The 17070-nt window shown below is 49.7% G+C and overlaps 1 protein-coding gene across 3 annotated transcripts in view; it reads left to right on the forward strand.

The window, feature by feature from the left end:
* The window catches only part of LOC133350586 (riboflavin-binding protein-like), a 26582-nt gene continuing 9512 nt past the window's right edge, over positions 1–17070 (forward strand). The window contains exon 1 of one of the 3 annotated variants that reach the window (XM_061565084.1): positions 1–137. In XM_061565084.1, coding sequence (XP_061421068.1) covers positions 135–137 — 3 coding nt within the window. In that variant the 5' untranslated portion in view covers positions 1–134. Of the gene's footprint in view, positions 138–8302; positions 8923–17070 lie in introns of those variants that run through there. The other 2 variants (XM_061565093.1, XM_061565101.1) reach the window with 2 other exon arrangements.

A 17070-nucleotide genomic window follows, 5' to 3' on the forward strand; every position in this document is an offset into this window, starting at 1 on the left:
CTCTCTCTCGCTTTCCTCTCTCTCGCTCCTCACAACGCCTCCTCGCTCTCTCGCTCTCTCTCTCTCTCATCCTCCATCCACATTCAGTGGAACACCTCTGAGAAAGTGCAGCCCAAGTGCGGGTAGGTGCAGAGATGGTGAGAATATTCGTGTGCATACCCACAGTACTAAGCTACTACTACCACAACCACCACAACGCACCACCACCACCACTACTAACACCACCACACCATCAATACTAACACTACCACACCATCACACCGCCACCAATACTGCCACACCACCACTGCTAACATTACCACACCATCACACCACCACCATCAATCACACGAACACGCCATCACCACCACACCACCAGAACACACCACCACCACACCAACAGAATACACCACCACTACCACACCACCAGAATACACCATCACTACCACACCATCAGAATTGAACCATCACCACCACCCCACCAGAATACACCACCACCACCCCACCAGAATACACCACCACCACCACCACCACACCACAAGAATACACCACCACTACCACACCACCAGAATACACCATCACCACTGCACCACCAGAATACACCATCACCACCACCCCACCAGAATACACCATCACCACCACACCATCACACCACCACTACCACACCACCAGAACTCACTATAATTTCCACACCTAGTCCACCTCAATTAGTCCACAAACATCAATATGTCGTATGCACACAAAAATGCAATACACACACATAATACAAATACACCAGTACTGTACACAATACAACACACACAATGACACACCAGGTACACACACATCAACACCATTACACACACATGAATGCACATCCAAACAGCACACACCCCAACAAAGATCCCCGTATTGCCTTAACAGGCTGTTAGGGTAAGTGTTGTTAGCCAACACCTATGAAGGCCACCCACACACACCAACACACACCAGTACACAAACACCACACACGGATGACTTTCACCATTGTTTACCTTGACATGCTGTTCTACACCCGAAGGCATCTCAGCGCGTAACACGAGGACGCGTCACAGATGCTTCTGTGTGCGAGTTCGATTCCAACTGACGACCAATAACAGTGCCGAATATCTGAACCGATCCTGGGCCTCCCCTAGGTCGACTCAGCCTTAAATGGGCACCTGGCGCGGTGTGTAAACTCGGGTGTGGTTGCTGGCCACCCTCGCCCTCGTGTGCCGTGTCGGCCTTCATAGGTGCCACTCGCTAAGAGCCCTGAGACAGAGTGGAGGGAGAATAGAGGGAGGGATAGGCAGAAGAGGGGGGACAGAGGAATAGAGAGAGAGAAATGGAAGCAGAGACAAAGCGAGATGTCGAGATGAATTGGGATACCCGACACGGATACGGCAGAAGAAAGGTGGAGAGAGGCAGGGCTTTGTAGAAGAGTAAAGGTTTTGCTGGCTGTCTGGCTGCCTGTGAGGGAGGGATGGACAGACGGTCATGTCCAAAGGATGTGTGCGATGCGAGTTTTAAGTTTAATTATTAGTGTAATACACAACAATGGCACATTTTATCGTACAGTTCCATTAGTCAAATAATATTTGTAACGTAAACATTCTCATATTTAATAAGATGCAACAATAACGTCATGCCATTGCACGTACAGCAGTAAAAGCATGGCAGTGATGCCAGAGAAGTGACGTCACTGCCTGTAACATCACATTTTCGGATCGGTATGGAAGGAAATGTCAAATTAAAACCAGTTTTCAGATTTTCAAACCAAAAATTCTAAACGCATATCTCATATATGTACGCGTATCGTCGTCAGATGGCCAATACGCAAAATGTCGCGAATTTAAAAATATGAAATCTGCATGGCATACATAGACATTTGATTTATCGTGAAATAAACCAACGACTTGCACTTGAACCCAGTGACTTGAACCCAATGACTTGCACTTGAACCCAACGACTTGCACTTGAACCCAGTGATTTATAAGAACTCGATGATTCATGCTGGAAGCCAATGTTTTATTCTGGAACGCAATGTTTTATTCTGGAACACAATGATTTATTCCTAAACCTGGCGATGTATTCTGGAAGGATCCGATGTGCTACGCATCTCATTCTCCACTGGCGTCCAGCCCCAGCTGGGCTCGGCAAAGGTGGAAAACTACAGTGGAAGATACATCGCTAAGATCAATTAAACATTCAAATCAAAGCATTAAAATGTAAACGTGCAAATGTCATTGCATGACATTACGCAGAGCGATATTCCTGCACAGCTTGAGTTTGCGTGCCAGACGCAGTTTGGTAGTTTGCATTTTCTTTTAAAAATAAATAAGATTTTTTTTAATGAACATAAAAGGAAAAACTTTCACCGGGGAGACTCTGATGATTTTTTTTTATTGACTGCTATACATTTCGACATGATAAGCCACTTCGTTGGACTATTATGTGTGGCTAGGTCACTGCTGAAAAAGAGTTATGCCTGTAGGAATAAAGTTGCCACAGTCGCTCCAGCCAAAGACACCAGCGATCGTGGACTTCCTTCCATTCAGCTCTGTCCGTGATATCTACTGAAGAACACTGCATCAGATACTCCTCCCAGTTGCAAATCCATTGTTCACGTTTCCTTCGATACCTCAATCGGCGGTCTTCCCCGGCTCCTCGTGGTGATGACCTCTAAGCCCAGCAGCGCTGTGGAGACAGCAGCGAGAGTTGGTGGACCAGCTCACAGATGTTGTGAGGTGCCATGCCCTGGCTCTAGGAGAGAAGGCAGCAGGACAGCAAGTGGAGTCATCGCCATCTGTTTCCATCTGTACGGGTGGTGGGATAGAGCGTTTCCCCCTTGCACGCCACGTGGGTTGTGTCTGGGCGCTCCGGTTTTCTCCCACACGTATATAATAAACACACTCGTCATTAATTGGCTGAAAACAGTTCAAAATATAAACCTAATGAAGCAGCAGGACCCTCATACAAAATAGTCCTTAAACCTAGTTTTACTTTCCTGGATAAATGATTGAATACATTGTTTTTTCCGTATGATTACATGTATGAGAAATCTAACTTTGCCTTTCTGTAATTATTCACGTGAATACACTTGTTGTGTTCCCTACTGCTATCAGTAATGCATTCATGTCATCATCTTGTGTCTGCCCGTGAAATGTTTAACATCCTTCGAAAAAAAACACATTTCTGTGGCTTCTCGTTTGCATACAGCAGAGCAGACCTGCATACATAGCGCTGCAGTATTATAATTCTAGTTTGTCATTAATCATTTCTTATTTTTCAATATAGATCCCATTAAATTATACATCTTTCACCGGTGTTATTCTTCTGTTTTTCTCTGTGACGCACCTTCTTCCATCTCCTGTGATCATGCCACCTAAACATAGAAATGTATGTACGTATGTTAGACTTATTTCGAACCGTACGTAGCCAACCGCGCTAATCGGATGTGCGGGGAAGGACAACAACCTAAAGACAAACAGCAGCTCTAAAGAAATGAGGTTTCAATCTCTATGATGTAAAAGTGCAGAGCTCCAGTAGCTTCCTAACATTGGACGGAAGAGCGTTCCAGACGGCAGCAAAAGCGCATCTGAAAGCGCCTCGCGATGCGGTGACCACCGCCTTTGTTCGATGGTTCGCCCAAGCGGCCTCTGCGAGTTTGACTGGAGCTCGCGTGACGATGGTTTGTGCTCCTTGACGAGATCAGCGAGGTATTGTGGCGTATTAGTAGCAAGCACTTTGTGTGTAATGAGTGCGACCTGAGATTGTATTCGTTCGGTAACCAAAAGGCAATGCAGCTCAGACGAGCACCGGACTGACACGGTCGGATCTTGCAGTGCCCGTCACGACACGTGCCAAACACTGTAGTACACGCTGCAGATTGGTAACATTAGTCACGACTTGAGGGCAACGTGGCATTTCACCGCCCTGAGAAGACATCTTACAAACGGCGGTGTCAAGGCGAGGGGATAAATTACCATCAACGCTAATCTGGAACGCTGTCATTCACGACACGTGTCTGTGTGGCGTATCTCTCCACGTGGGCCTCGTCGTGTGTGATAGCGTGTGTCCTTGCCTTAGGTCGACTCAGCTTTAAGTAAGTACCAGGTACGGTGTGCGTAGTGACCAGCTGCGGAGAGACAAAGGCGGCCGGGCGTGGTGCTGGCTACATCACCCCCTCGTGAGCCATGCCGGCTCGCTAACAGCACTTGCCCCAGCAGTCTTTTCGAGGCAATATTGGGAACCTTTGTCTTGAGAGAATGTGTGTGTAATGTATCTCTGCATTAATATATGGATGTGCATCTATATTTAATTCTATAAGCACAGCTGAAAGCACTTTTATGAATGAGATTATGGAAAGTGTATACAGTCCGGTTACTATTTAACGGCCCTTTGACAATCCATTGCTGAATAAAAGCCTCTCCATGCCATGTCAGTCCTGGTTGTGTGGGAGGGGGGGGGGGGTGTTTTACCATACTTCACCACGCTGGTCAGTGCAGGTTAGAAAAGGGAATGCCCAGGCCCGGTTCCGATATCGCTCACCCAACTGGTGTCGGCCGTGACTTGGGAATGGGAAGTGGCGAGCGTTACGGTGGAGTGCGTTAACCGCTGCGCCACCGTTCATGAGGGAGGGTAGCCTCTCTTGAGAATGAGGTGGTCACGGTCATTGTAGGGTCCCATCTACACGAGGAACACGACAGCAATATCGTCCGTGTTGCTGTACAGATCGTGAGGCTACGCGGCGTATCAGTCAGCACCACCGGACCTCACGCTCCAGAGGTCGCCGCTTCGATTCGATCTCCTGGCGCGGCAGCTGAAGCGCCACGGTGGCTAGGAGATGTTGACTACCTCGCATGGTACACAGAAGGTCTGTGTCTCTCTCTCATCATCATCACGGTGGCTCAGAGATGTTGACTACCTCGCATGGTACACAGAAGGTCTGTGTGTCTCTCTCTCATCATCATCACGGTGGCTCAGAGATGTTGACTACCTCGCCTGGTGCACAGGAGGTCTGTGTCTCTCTCTCTCATCATCATCACGGTGGCTCATAGATGTTGACTACCTCGCCTGGTGCACAGGAGGTCTGTGTCTCTCTATCTCTCTCATCATCATCACGGTGGCTAGGAGATGTTGACTACCTCGCATGGTACACAGGAGGTCTGTGTGTCTCTCTCTCATCATCATCACGGTGGCTAGGAGATGTTGACTACCTCGCATGGTACACAGGAGGTCTGTGTCTTTCTCTCTCTCATCATCATCACGGTGGCTAGGAGATGTTGACTACCTCGCATGGTACACAGTAGATCTGTGTCTCTCTCATCATCATCACGGTGGCTCAGAGATGTTGACTACCTCGCCTGGTGCACAGGAGGTCTGTGTCTCTCTCTCTCTCATCATCATCACGGTGGCTCAGAGATGTTGACTACCTCGCCTGGTACACAGGAGGTCTGTGTCTCTCTCTCATCATCATCATCATCACGGTGGCTAGGAGATGTTGACTACCTCGCCTGGTACACGGAGGTCGTCGATTCGATCCCAGCCCTGACGCCTGCTGCTGTATGTTTCGAGTGCCCTCCAGTTCTTCCCTCCACATTTAGAAACGTGCGTTTAGAGTATTTGGCTGCGATAAATGTCACGTGATGAGCCACTTCGTTGAGATATCATTTTTCGCCACGTCGCTTCTGAAAAACATCTGTATAGCTCAGTGGGCCTTACCTGATAAAATAAAACATTGTTTAGTTTATAGTTTAGAAACAACGGTTCAAGTTTCTTAAACTACCCCTACCCCCCAACCGCCTAAGACCATCGAGCAGTGTAAATGTGTACCACCACAATCAATCGGCATTGTCAACGGAAGTGGATGTCACGGAACTACCGCGGAGTTCCATTCAAATGTCCAAGTCACTTCTGTTCCAAAGCAAAGGATGGGGCCGCTCGTTCAAGCCCGCGAAGCATGAGAGGGGAATATTCTATGCAAGACGGTTGACCTGAAAGTTTTAATTCTTAAAACTGGAATTTTGCCTAATTAAGTGTAGAGTCAATAGAATGTGAGCAGCCATCCGTGACTTGGACTGAGACCATCCCTGCGTTGCACAACGACAGATCCCGTACGATCACAAGCGGAGACTGAAACCTGGAGTCGAACCCAGGGAACTGATTGGTGGAGGCTCAGCGCTCCCACGGTCTGTCAGCCTGTAAAGAGGCAGGCGGGCCAATTGCCTGCACAGCCAGTCACTGTTCCCGCATTAAGCCCAGTTAACGAAGCCCGGCAGAATGCCGCTAACGAGCAATTAAATTCAATTAATGCCGGCGACGCCAGGGGTAATATGAATGGCAAGTAAGTGTTTGAATAACCCGTTATAAACGCATGCATCTCGGCCTTGTTCTGATGTCGGTGTCGAGACGAAGCTTCCCATCGGGTTGTGCCGACTGAACTCGAGTGCAGTTAGCGAGCACCTGTTTAGGCGCAGCCCTGACAGGTCTTGGCTCACGACACTGCTGGTGGAAGGGCCTCCACCAGTGGGAGGTCCTTTGGCCTACTCTTCCACGCTGGCCAGACATTTTGGAGTGAGTACTGACACTTTAAGAAATATACTGAGGGATATACACACTCTTGTTTTTGCGAACACAAACTAAATATAAAAACATTTCTAGTTACTGGAAGCATTATTTTTACATTTTCTAATGACTTATTTGATTCCTGTAGACAACGCGTATTTTTAACGGAATTTAGATACTCCAATGTACAGGCTGGTCCAGATGTATTGTGACCCCCATTTAATTATCTCTGGGATTAAACTGGGTTCTTTCGGGTCGTGAGTTTATGGGCTCAGACTGGTCCTAATGACCGCGTATAAAGATCATCACAAGACATTTGGTTCTCGCAAAACATCCCAGCTTTGGGAATTTAAAATATCAGTTGGACTGTCATCCAACAACCTCACAGTCTCTCTCATTAAGCAGTCAGTGACGGCTTCGCGTGAATGAATGCTCGTCAACTGCCAGAGATGACATAATGGGTCCTTGTTCGACGCAAAAAATATACACTAAATAATCCATTAGCGTTGTTTTGGACAGGCGTGCCTATATATATGTGAATGTGGCATATTATCTGCTGATCTACTTTGTTAAATAAGCAATACGATTGGCCAGGGAGGTGTGGAAATTGAGGCTGCTGAAACTGGAAGTGAGTCCTGCAGAGCTTCAAGTGATTGAGATCAAAGATCCGAGCCCGGATCATCATCAAACCCGCGCCCGCGAGCTGCAGTTCGAAGCTCCCGTTTGCTTCTAAGGCTGTCACGTGTCGTGATCACGTGTGTGAGCCACTTTCATCGCGCAATTGATGCCAAGCTTCAGGTTGAATTGTGTTTAAGCAGGTGAGAATTATAGAGACCGGGATGGAGTCTGGCGAGCAACGGTGGCATGGGGTCATCAAAGTGGCAAAAACAAACACAATAAAAATGTGGTCAAACAAATAACCGTATTGCAAGAGGAAAAGGGGAATTATTGCAAACATAATTTCGTCCGTAGAGCAAATCGGCTCGGGCTGATTACCTCCAAATTGGTGCCATGCCAAGCACCATCATCGATAACTATATCAACTTAAAGCTGAGCCAATACTGTCCAGCAATCCGTATTTGTATCTGGGTTCGGCCATGAGGTGGTCGTTTTGTCAGAATTCGTGTTATGAATCCTCCCACTACCCGACAAGATTGTCATGTTTACAAATCTATAGTTTTATTGCGTGAAAATTAATCGATCGCATTCTGACCAATGAAGCTTCTTGCCGTTGGCTTTAGGCTTGAAATGTTTGAGTTTAACACCAACGTGCGATGTGTATTTCATTGCACGTTGTCGTATGTATGTTGAACTTCTTTCGCACCGTACGTAGCCAACTCTGCTAATTGGAAGTGCGAAAAAATTCAACATAGTACGTACTCGTACATGGGTGAACCCTGGGTGAGCCACAGTGGGTCTCAGCGGCAGGTTGCGTGTGATGGGGTAAAGTGTGTATAGGTAACTCCCACCTCTTTCAATACGTGGAAGAGTAGGCCAAAAATACCCTCTCTTGAGCTCCCTCGAATAGTTTATAAGAGCTCGCTAATCGCATTTATCACAACAGTCTTTTAAAGGCGACATTGGGATGTTGTCTTTGCATGACAGAGAGAGCGTGTGTGTGTATACTCGTTGAACGTGCCACTATGCATTATGAAATGCTCAAGATCATGATTCGTTTTTGATAAAGCGCCCACGCTCTTCCAGGGCGTCTCAGCGCTGTACATCTCATCTCAGCTCCTTTCAAAGTGCACCCCCAGTGGCAGCTGTCCTTGCGGGGACAATGTGACTCGGCATCTGCACCTCAAGTTTAAGTTTATTTTATTTCCTGGCTATGTTACAAGGAAGATCCGTGGTGCGTGAGCAAAGCAACAACAAAAGACAAACACATCAACATTGTAGAGAACCAGTAAAGGATCATTAAGGAATATTGCACAACTAGCAAACGGGCTATTTAATGGTCGTAAATGAAACACGTGCGAATGAAAAAGTGCAAATGTAAGAGGCGCCAGAAATGGCGAGGCGCAGGTGCAAGCAAGTGCTGCACTTTAGTCTAACAGTGACATGAACACATCGACAAGGCGGTGCAGACACGTGGGGGCAAGTGGTGCCAGGAAGAAATGGCGAGGCGCAGGTGCAAGCAAGTGCTGCACTTTAGTCTAACAGTGACATGAACACATCGACAAGGCGGTGCAGACACGTGGGGGCAAGTGGTGCCAGGAAGAAATGGCGAGGCGCAGGTGCAAGCAAGTGCTGCACTTTAGTCTAACAGTGACATGAACACATCGACAAGGCGGTGCAGACACGTGGGGGCAAGTGGTGCCAGGAAGAAATGGCGAGGCGCAGGTGCAAGCATGCTCTGTGTTGTGGGCAGTCGTCTGCAAGGTAAGGGGCGGTGATTGCTGCTGTGTGTATCACCCAAACTGGTGTAATTTGCGGTGTAATTTGTGCGCATGAATAATGGTGCTTTTTGTTCGAGGCAGACTTTGCGTGATGTTATTACACACTCGTGCCACCATGGGACGTGTTGTTTAGCGAGGTAAGGCCCACTGAGCTAATTCGCCCTTTGTCAGAAACGACCTGGCCACAAACGATGGCCCAACGAAGTGGCTTATCATGTGGAAATGTACAGCAGCCAAATACTCGAAACGCGTGACGTTGATTCTAAATGTGAAGATAAAACCCGGAGGACCCGGAGGAAGATCCACGCGACCACGTGGAGAGAGAGAGAGAGAGGGGGGTGCACACTCCAAGTGTGGAGCAGCAGGCGGCATGACAGACCACGCGCGTCCGCACCGTGAACTTCATCAACACGCAGCCAGCGCTCTGCCCGGTCTGCAGGTTTAGCAGCAAAAGCAAAATCTCGTTGACGTATTTGACTCCTTTAATGAGATGATTCAAAGTCTAAACAGGCGCAGTTAATTGACGGGGCAGTCTTTGATGATGACTCTTGTGTCGAAGTGTTTGTGTTGTCAGCGTGTTGTATCCATGGCTACCGTTGTTCTGTCGTGCCACCTTCTATTGTGTCGTGATGCGTCACGTGCTCGTGACGTCGTGTTGGGCCACGTCGCATTCAGTCTTCTCGTGTCGTCATGGCTGTTGTCCCACATTGTCATCTTTGGTCGTGTCACATCTCATGGTGTCATTGTCCTGTTCTAACGGGATGAGTTCTCAATCTCGATGACGATGTAAAAGCGCATCGCTCCAGCGGCTCCTAAATAGGGTTGTGGTGTCACGTGGTGTTGTCGTGTTGTGTCACACCGTGTCGTGTTGTGTGTTCCCACGTGGTGTCTTCTCGCCGTGTTGCGAGCTTGTGTCCTGTCGTGCCGTCGCCTAGGCGATTGTTTTCTGTGTGGAGGTGGTGGTGGTGGAGGGGGGCTCAGCACGAGAACACTGCCGCTGGTGAGGTGGGGGGCGGGGGGGCTTTATCGGTGGCGGAGACGACGGCGCTGAGCTGAATCTTAATGCCTGCGGTGACGGAGCGCGTGGCGAGGAGGGAGAGAGAGAGAGGCAATCTCATGGTCACTACACGGGCGTACGGGGAGGGGGGGAAGAGAGAGATCGATAGGGGGGGGGGCAGGGGGAGCGTGAGATAGACGGGCGGGGGGACAAAGAGAGAGACGAGGAGAGCATCGGGAGAGGAGAGTGGGAGAGAGACAGGGGAGAGAGACAGGCAGCAGGGGGATAAAGCGAGAGACGGTGGGGGGAGAGTGGGCGAGAGATGGAGAGGCAGAGAGAGGGGGGGGCAGAGAGAGGGGGGGATGGAATGCGGAGAGAGATGGGGACGCAGAGAGGGGGGGGGGGCAGAGGGAGGGGGGCAGAGAGAGGGGGGGATGGGATGCGGAGAGAGATGGGAAGGCAATGAGAGAGGGTGGAGCGGATGGAGATTGGCGCTTACTGTCATTTACATGTACAGTGCAATTGATGTACTGCATCACAGCAGAGCACGTCTGAACACAGGCGACTCCAGATCAACCACAGCAGCGCATATCACCACCATTATCGTGCTCTATCAACTGCTGGATGAATGCCTCCCCAAGCCGTCGCCATGTCTCATGGTCCCACGACGCAGCAATGCAGCGAGCTGCTGGCCAGGAGCTGATTTCAACAATTAAAAGTTAAATGAGCTAAATGTTATTTGACCAGGTAAATGCCACTAAGCGATATACAGTAGCTCATTTTCAGAGGTGACCTGTCCACAGATGATAGAGGCATGCACTGTCATTGCAATCACATCTCAAGAGAGGGCAACTTTCATTTCGCGACGTGTCCTGCCCAAGCCAACTTTACTTTTAATAACAATCAACGCGAAGTCTCTAACTTGGAATATTTATGGAGTGCATCCAATACAACGCATAAGTGTGCGACATGTGTGAACCGCTCTCTTGATGGATTGTGGGTAATATAGTACAGCACATGTTCCTTGGTTCTTTCGGTAAAGTCACGTAGAAAAAAAATATAAAAAACAAAAAACTCACTAATGTAGACTGCAGCCTGGTTCTTAATCGGAGTGAGCATACTGGCAGTCTATAAAAAAAACCCACGACGTTTCGATCACAACACCAGCGATCGTCTTCAGGAGGAAGGAGGGGGACGGTCACCGAAGGCCGCCGCTTTTGAAGGTTTCAAAAGTGGGCGTGGCACAAGCGCCCCGGCGGCCCAACCAAGTGAACATTCAATTCAGTTCGGTCATACAGTGAAATTAGACCAAAGTGTATTTCACTACCGAAATGCATTCTGCAAGCACGTAGGTTAGCCGGTGAGCCAAGCAGACCAACGTCCGATTGAATTTGTTTACACGAACTGCTTTTGACTTCTACGAGTCTCATAAATCAATTGGGAAGAGAAAGAGAATGTATGGCCGTGGGCATGTGTTAGAGGGAACGCGCTGAAGGGAGTGGATCGAGGGGGACTCTTTAGGTGAAGACCCAGAGAGGAAGGGAGTGAAACAAGTAAACCCGTAAAAACAAAGTTTTTCACTCTAAATCCTTTATATGCGTGGCGGCTAGAGTCCTCTCGTCCTCTGGCTTGAGATGGCTGCCACCTATGGGTCAGATGATTGTCTGCAGTATTAAACAATTGGTAATTAAATATTAAATTTGTTTTCCCTAAACAGTGTAAAATTTAGGAATTTTTTTTCATGAACATTAATTGTCTCGCACAACGAGTCTGTGTGCAAAATGTCAGCTCGATTGGATCACGGGAAGTGGGTTAAAAAACGACTGAAAGGTTTGCACGGTCGTAAGCAAGCAAGCACGCAAGCACGCAAGCGAACTTAATATAAAGGATTTAAGAACGGCGACGCACGGCCATGTTCAACAGGATGGACGTCAGGACGGGTGAAGGGGCACCGGAAGACAGAGCAATGCAGAGGACAAAATCGTGCCTCGGTGGCTAGATGTTAACTACCTCGCCTGGTATACAGGAGGTCGTGGGTTCGATCCCGACCCTGACGCCTGCTGCTGTATATTTGGAGTTTGCGTGTCTCTCTCTCTCCCCGTGGTCGTGTGGATTTTTCTGCGGGTCCTCCGGTTTTTCCCTCCACCTTTAAAAGCAACATGTATTTTAGAGTATTTGGCTAAAATAAATTTGCACGTGATAAGCCACTTCATTGAGCTATCATTTGTGGCCAGGTCGTTTCTGAAAAAAATACAGCTATATAGCTCAGTGGGCCTTACCTGTGAAATTAAAAAAATACATCGTTTTAAGTTTATGTATGTTGAACTTCTTTCGCACCGTACGTAGCCAACCGTGCTAATCGGAGGTGCAATCATCAGCACAGTGTGGCCCATTAAACGATCGGTGCTGGGGTTTGCCTGGTGTGGCAGACCAGAGAGCGCGTTCCACAAGAACGAGTGACTGTGTGTGAAGACTTGAGGGGGTGAGGGACCTCAGGGGGATTTCAGATATCTGGGAAATTCAGGGCCACAGGCGAATTTCAGATATCTTTGGCGGGAGGTGCACGAACACACACATGATGACAGCCCGGCATGCGCATTGGTGAACCAACGAAATGCTATCCTGACTCAAATCTCCGATAAGCACGGTTGGCTACAAAGGTGCTCAGCTTTTATGTTTAGCCTATGATCAAATTGCCGAGCCTGTGCCAAATGTCACCCCAAGCATCACACCTGAAACATTTAAAACGTTTACTCATTAACAGTTTTTTTTACATACGTTAATCACCATCATCGCAATCATTGCTGTTAGAGTGATAAACGAATACGGGTTGAAACAGCGATATTCAGAGCGAATTCGCAATCTGTGTGAGTACCTCGGGGAGAGAGAGCGAGGGAGGGAGGGGAGAAAGTGGGGCAAGGAGAGAGATTGATGATGGTGCACAAGATGAATTGATACAGACCCCTGAGTGTGCATGGCTGTACGCTCACAGTCATCTCCGTGGTTTTTAATGTCTCTGTTTTATCGTTTGAAATGCAGTAAACGGATTTCCCCTACAACATTAAAAAGTCGTTTTGTCGAATAATATTTCAACAAGAATCAAAGTCAAAATGCCTCCAAACGCCATCATCTGCCGTGATCAATCCACTGATGGATGAAGCGCCCCACCGCGTCGCCATCCCTTACAATCCCGCGGTGCAACAATCCACCCAGCAGCAGCAGCCTGCACAAGAGCTGACGACGACGACGACGACATGCAGCAAAAAGCGCCCCCAGCATGGGAGACCTTCTACTGCAGAATAAGCACCACTGGGTCGAACGTACTCTGACGAACGCTTGTGCGTTTCCTTTACGACCCGTTAAATACCTCCTTCGTTGTGCGATATCTCTTAAGGATCGTGCACGCGTTCTCTGCAGTATTGATGGTTTGTGTTGCTGATGCTGCTGTGCTCACGCACCACGGGTCTCCCTTGTGACATAGCCGGGCAAAATGGCTCAACGAGATCATCCGTGTCACAAATCAAACTCACTGGGATGGAAATGGTGCGCTCAGTTTCTATCAACCCATATGTGTACAGTATTACATAAATAGTCCATATGGACTCAGCTGAAAATTACCTTTAATGTACAGGGTTATCCATGAAGTCTTGTGACCCACATTAAATTTACCCCGAACATTTTTTTCTTTGCATATTCATCTCTGTTTTAAATCACCTTTACTTAAGACATATATTACATGTATTATAATTGTTATATCTACGTGGCTTTACCCAAAGACCCATAGAATATATATACAGTATCACATTCTTGATTTGAAAATATTACGTATTAGAGGATAAAATGGGGGGTCACAAGGCATCTGGACCACCCTGTACAACTAATGTGTAATAGCTCATGGGCAAGCCATGCGGAATTCACTCAGCCTCATTGGAGCTCACAAGCTCAGCAGATTTGAGCCTGGATGGTGCGATTTGTTGGATGCCGCAGGGTCGACGGTGTCGGCAGTAGAGGTCAGTGCAGTGACATTCAGCGCAATGTGCTGGCGACGTGCAGCTGCTCGTCAGTGGAAGCGCGCTGTGTGAAGCGCGCTGTGTGAAGCGTGCTGTGTGAAGCGTGCTGTGGAAGCGTGCTGTGTGAAGCGCGCTGTGTGAAGCGTGCTGTGTGAAGCGTGCTGTGGAAGCGCGCTGTGTGAAGCGCGCTGTGTGAAGCGTGCTGTGGAAGCGCGCTGTGTGAAGCGCGCTGTGTGAAGCGTGCTGTGGAAGCGTGCTGTGTGAAGCGCGCTGTGTGAAGCGCGCTGTGTGAAGCGTGCTGTGGAAGCGCGCTGTGTGAAGCGCGCTGTGTGAAGCGTGCTGTGTAAGCGTGCTGTGGAAGCGCGCTGTGTGAAGCGCGCTGTGTGAAGCGTGCTGTGGAAGCGCGCTGTGTGAAGCGTGCTGTGTGAAGCGTGCTGTGGAAGCGCGCTGTGTGAAGCGCGCTGTGTGAAGCGTGCTGTGTGAAGCGCGCTGTGTGAAGCGCGCTGTGTGAAGCGTGCTGTGGAAGCGCGCTGTGTGAAGCGTGCTGTGTGAAGCGTGCTGTGTGAAGCGCGCTGTGTGAAGCGCGCTGTGTGAAGCGTGCTGTGGAAGCGCGCTGTGTGAAGCGCGCTGTGTGAAGCGCGCTGTGTGAAGCGCGCTGTGTGAAGCGTGCTGTGGAAGCGCGCTGTGTGAAGCGTGCTGTGTGAAGCGTGCTGTGGAAGCGCGCTGTGTGAAGCGCGCTGTGTGAAGCGCGCTGTGTGAAGCGCGCTGTGTGAAGCGTGCTGTGGAAGCGCGCTGTGTGAAGCGCGCTGTGTGAAGCGTGCTGTGGAAGCGTGCTGTGTGAAGCGCGCTGTGTGAAGCGCGCTGTGTGAAGCGCGCTGTGGAAGCGCGCTGTGTGAAGCGTGCTGTGGAAGCGCGCTGTGTGAAGCGCGCTGTGTGAAGCGTGCTGTGGAAGCGTGCTGTGTGAAGCGCGCTGTGTGAAGCGCGCTGTGTGAAGCGTGCTGTGGAAGCGCGCTGTGTGAAGCGCGCTGTGTGAAGCGTGCTGTGGAAGCGTGCTGTGTGAAGCGCGCTGTGTGAAGCGCGCTGTGTGAAGCGTGCTGTGGAAGCGCGCTGTGTGAAGCGCGCTGTGTGAAGCGTGCTGTGGAAGCGCGCTGTGTGAAGCGCGCTGTGTGAAGCGTGCTGTGGAAGCGTGCTGTGTGAAGCGCGCTGTGTGAAGCGCGCTGTGTGAAGCGCGCTGTGTGAAGCGCGCTGTGGAAGCGCGCTGTGTGAAGCGTGCTGTGGAAGCGCGCTGTGTGAAGCGCGCTGTGTGAAGCGCGCTGTGTGAAGCGCGCTGTGTGAAGCGCGCTGTGTGAAGCGCGCTGTGTGAAGCGCGCTGTGTGAAGCGTGCTGTGTGAAGCGCGCTGTGTGAAGCGCGCTGTGTGAAGCGCGTTGTGTGAAGCGCGCTGTGTGAAGCGCGCTGTGTGAAGCGTGCTGTGGAAGCGTGCTGTGTGAAGCGCGCTGTGTGAAGCGCGCTGTGGAAGCGCGCTGTGTGAAGCGTGCTGTGGAAGCGCGCTGTGTGAAGCGCGCTGTGGAAGCGCGCTGTGTGAAGCGCGCTGTGTGAAGCGCGCTGTGTGAAGCGCGCTGTGTGAAGCGCGCTGTGTGAAGCGCGCTGTGTGAAGCGCGCTGTGTGAAGCGCGCTGTGTGAAGCGCGCTGTGTGAAGCGCGCTGTGTGAAGCGTGCTGTGGAAGCGTGCTGTGTGAAGCGCGCTGTGTGAAGCGCGCTGTGTGAAGCGCGCTGTGTGAAGCACGCTGTGGAAGCGCGCTGTGTGAAGCGTGCTGTGGAAGCGCGCTGTGTGAAGCGCGCTGTGGAAGCGCGCTGTGTGAAGCGCGCTGTGTGAAGCGCGCTGTGTGAAGCGCGCTGTGTGAAGCGTGCTGTGGAAGCGCGCTGTGTGAAGCGCGCTGTGTGAAGCGCGCTGTGTGAAGCGCGCTGTGGAAGCGCGCTGTGTGAAGCGCGCTGTGTGAAGCGCGCTGTGTGAAGCGCGCTGTGTGAAGCGCGCTGTGGAAGCGCGCTGTGTGAAGCGCGCTGTGTGAAGCGTGCTCGCCCGTAGACGCACACGCTGTAGTAAGGGGGGTGCAATTGCGTTACCGAAACAAATGAAGGAAAACGTCATCTATTTTAGGCCTGAATTTACAAAATACGAATATATAACTTCATAATACTGTTACTAACATAACAACTTACTTAACAAGGAATTTAAAAACAAATAACAATAATGAAGATGAAAGTGATGACTGCTGAACAAGGAACGACTTCAGCGCTTCTTAAATGCGTCGACTCAGGTCTGCGGTGGCTCAGCCCGTGACGCCATCAGAACTCAGTCGCCTTACCTGCCACAGATATTTGTTCTACTTAAAATTTTGATCACCGGACAAACATTTTTATTTTGAAACTTTTAATTTACCTTTTTTTCTCTCGAGCGCGCAACTGTGAAGCGCATGGCGTGTGAAGCTCGTCCCTAAAAGGTGATCCGCGTAACCGCGAAATCGCGCTATGGGGGCGCGTTACGCGAGGAACGCCTCTGTACTCTGTCGTATTTCTCTGTCGCCACGTATTTGCTTCCTTTTACCTTCACCGACCCAGCGTGAAGTGGTGGTTAAATAAGTCCCGTGACCCGCACGCCACGGGACTGACTTCATTCAGCGGTGGATTGACAACGGACCTGTCTGTAGACGCCCCTCTTCACACCCTTCTCAACGGGTGATTGCATTTTGTGAAAGCGACGGCTGCCAATCTTACAAGGGGAGATTGTTAAAATGTGTAAAACGTCTATTTAGACACGCTTCCAGAAATCATGCCAACGCTGGCCCAACGTACCATGTTTACGAGGCACAGGCTTTGAAATGAAATGTTGTATCTGTGATGCATTCCTCTGTGAATGGAGTATTTATAAACGGATCACAACGTATAATACACCCCATGTTTCTAGCTCTTGAGCCATTGGTTGAAATTCTACATTTCTATGACGGGGACGAGTTTACCAAGAGAATAACCACTGTTGACCTCCCCACACTGAGCATGTTTACTGAGACACGTGACGCGTCTCAGTAAACATGCCAACGTCGGCCAACAACGTTCCATGTTTACTGAG

The sequence above is a fragment of the Lethenteron reissneri genome, chromosome 4, assembly GCF_015708825.2.
Source record: "Lethenteron reissneri isolate LAM-NWPU_2019-01 chromosome 4, ASM1570882v1, whole genome shotgun sequence".
NCBI classification, from domain to species: domain Eukaryota; kingdom Metazoa; phylum Chordata; class Hyperoartia; order Petromyzontiformes; family Petromyzontidae; genus Lethenteron; species Lethenteron reissneri.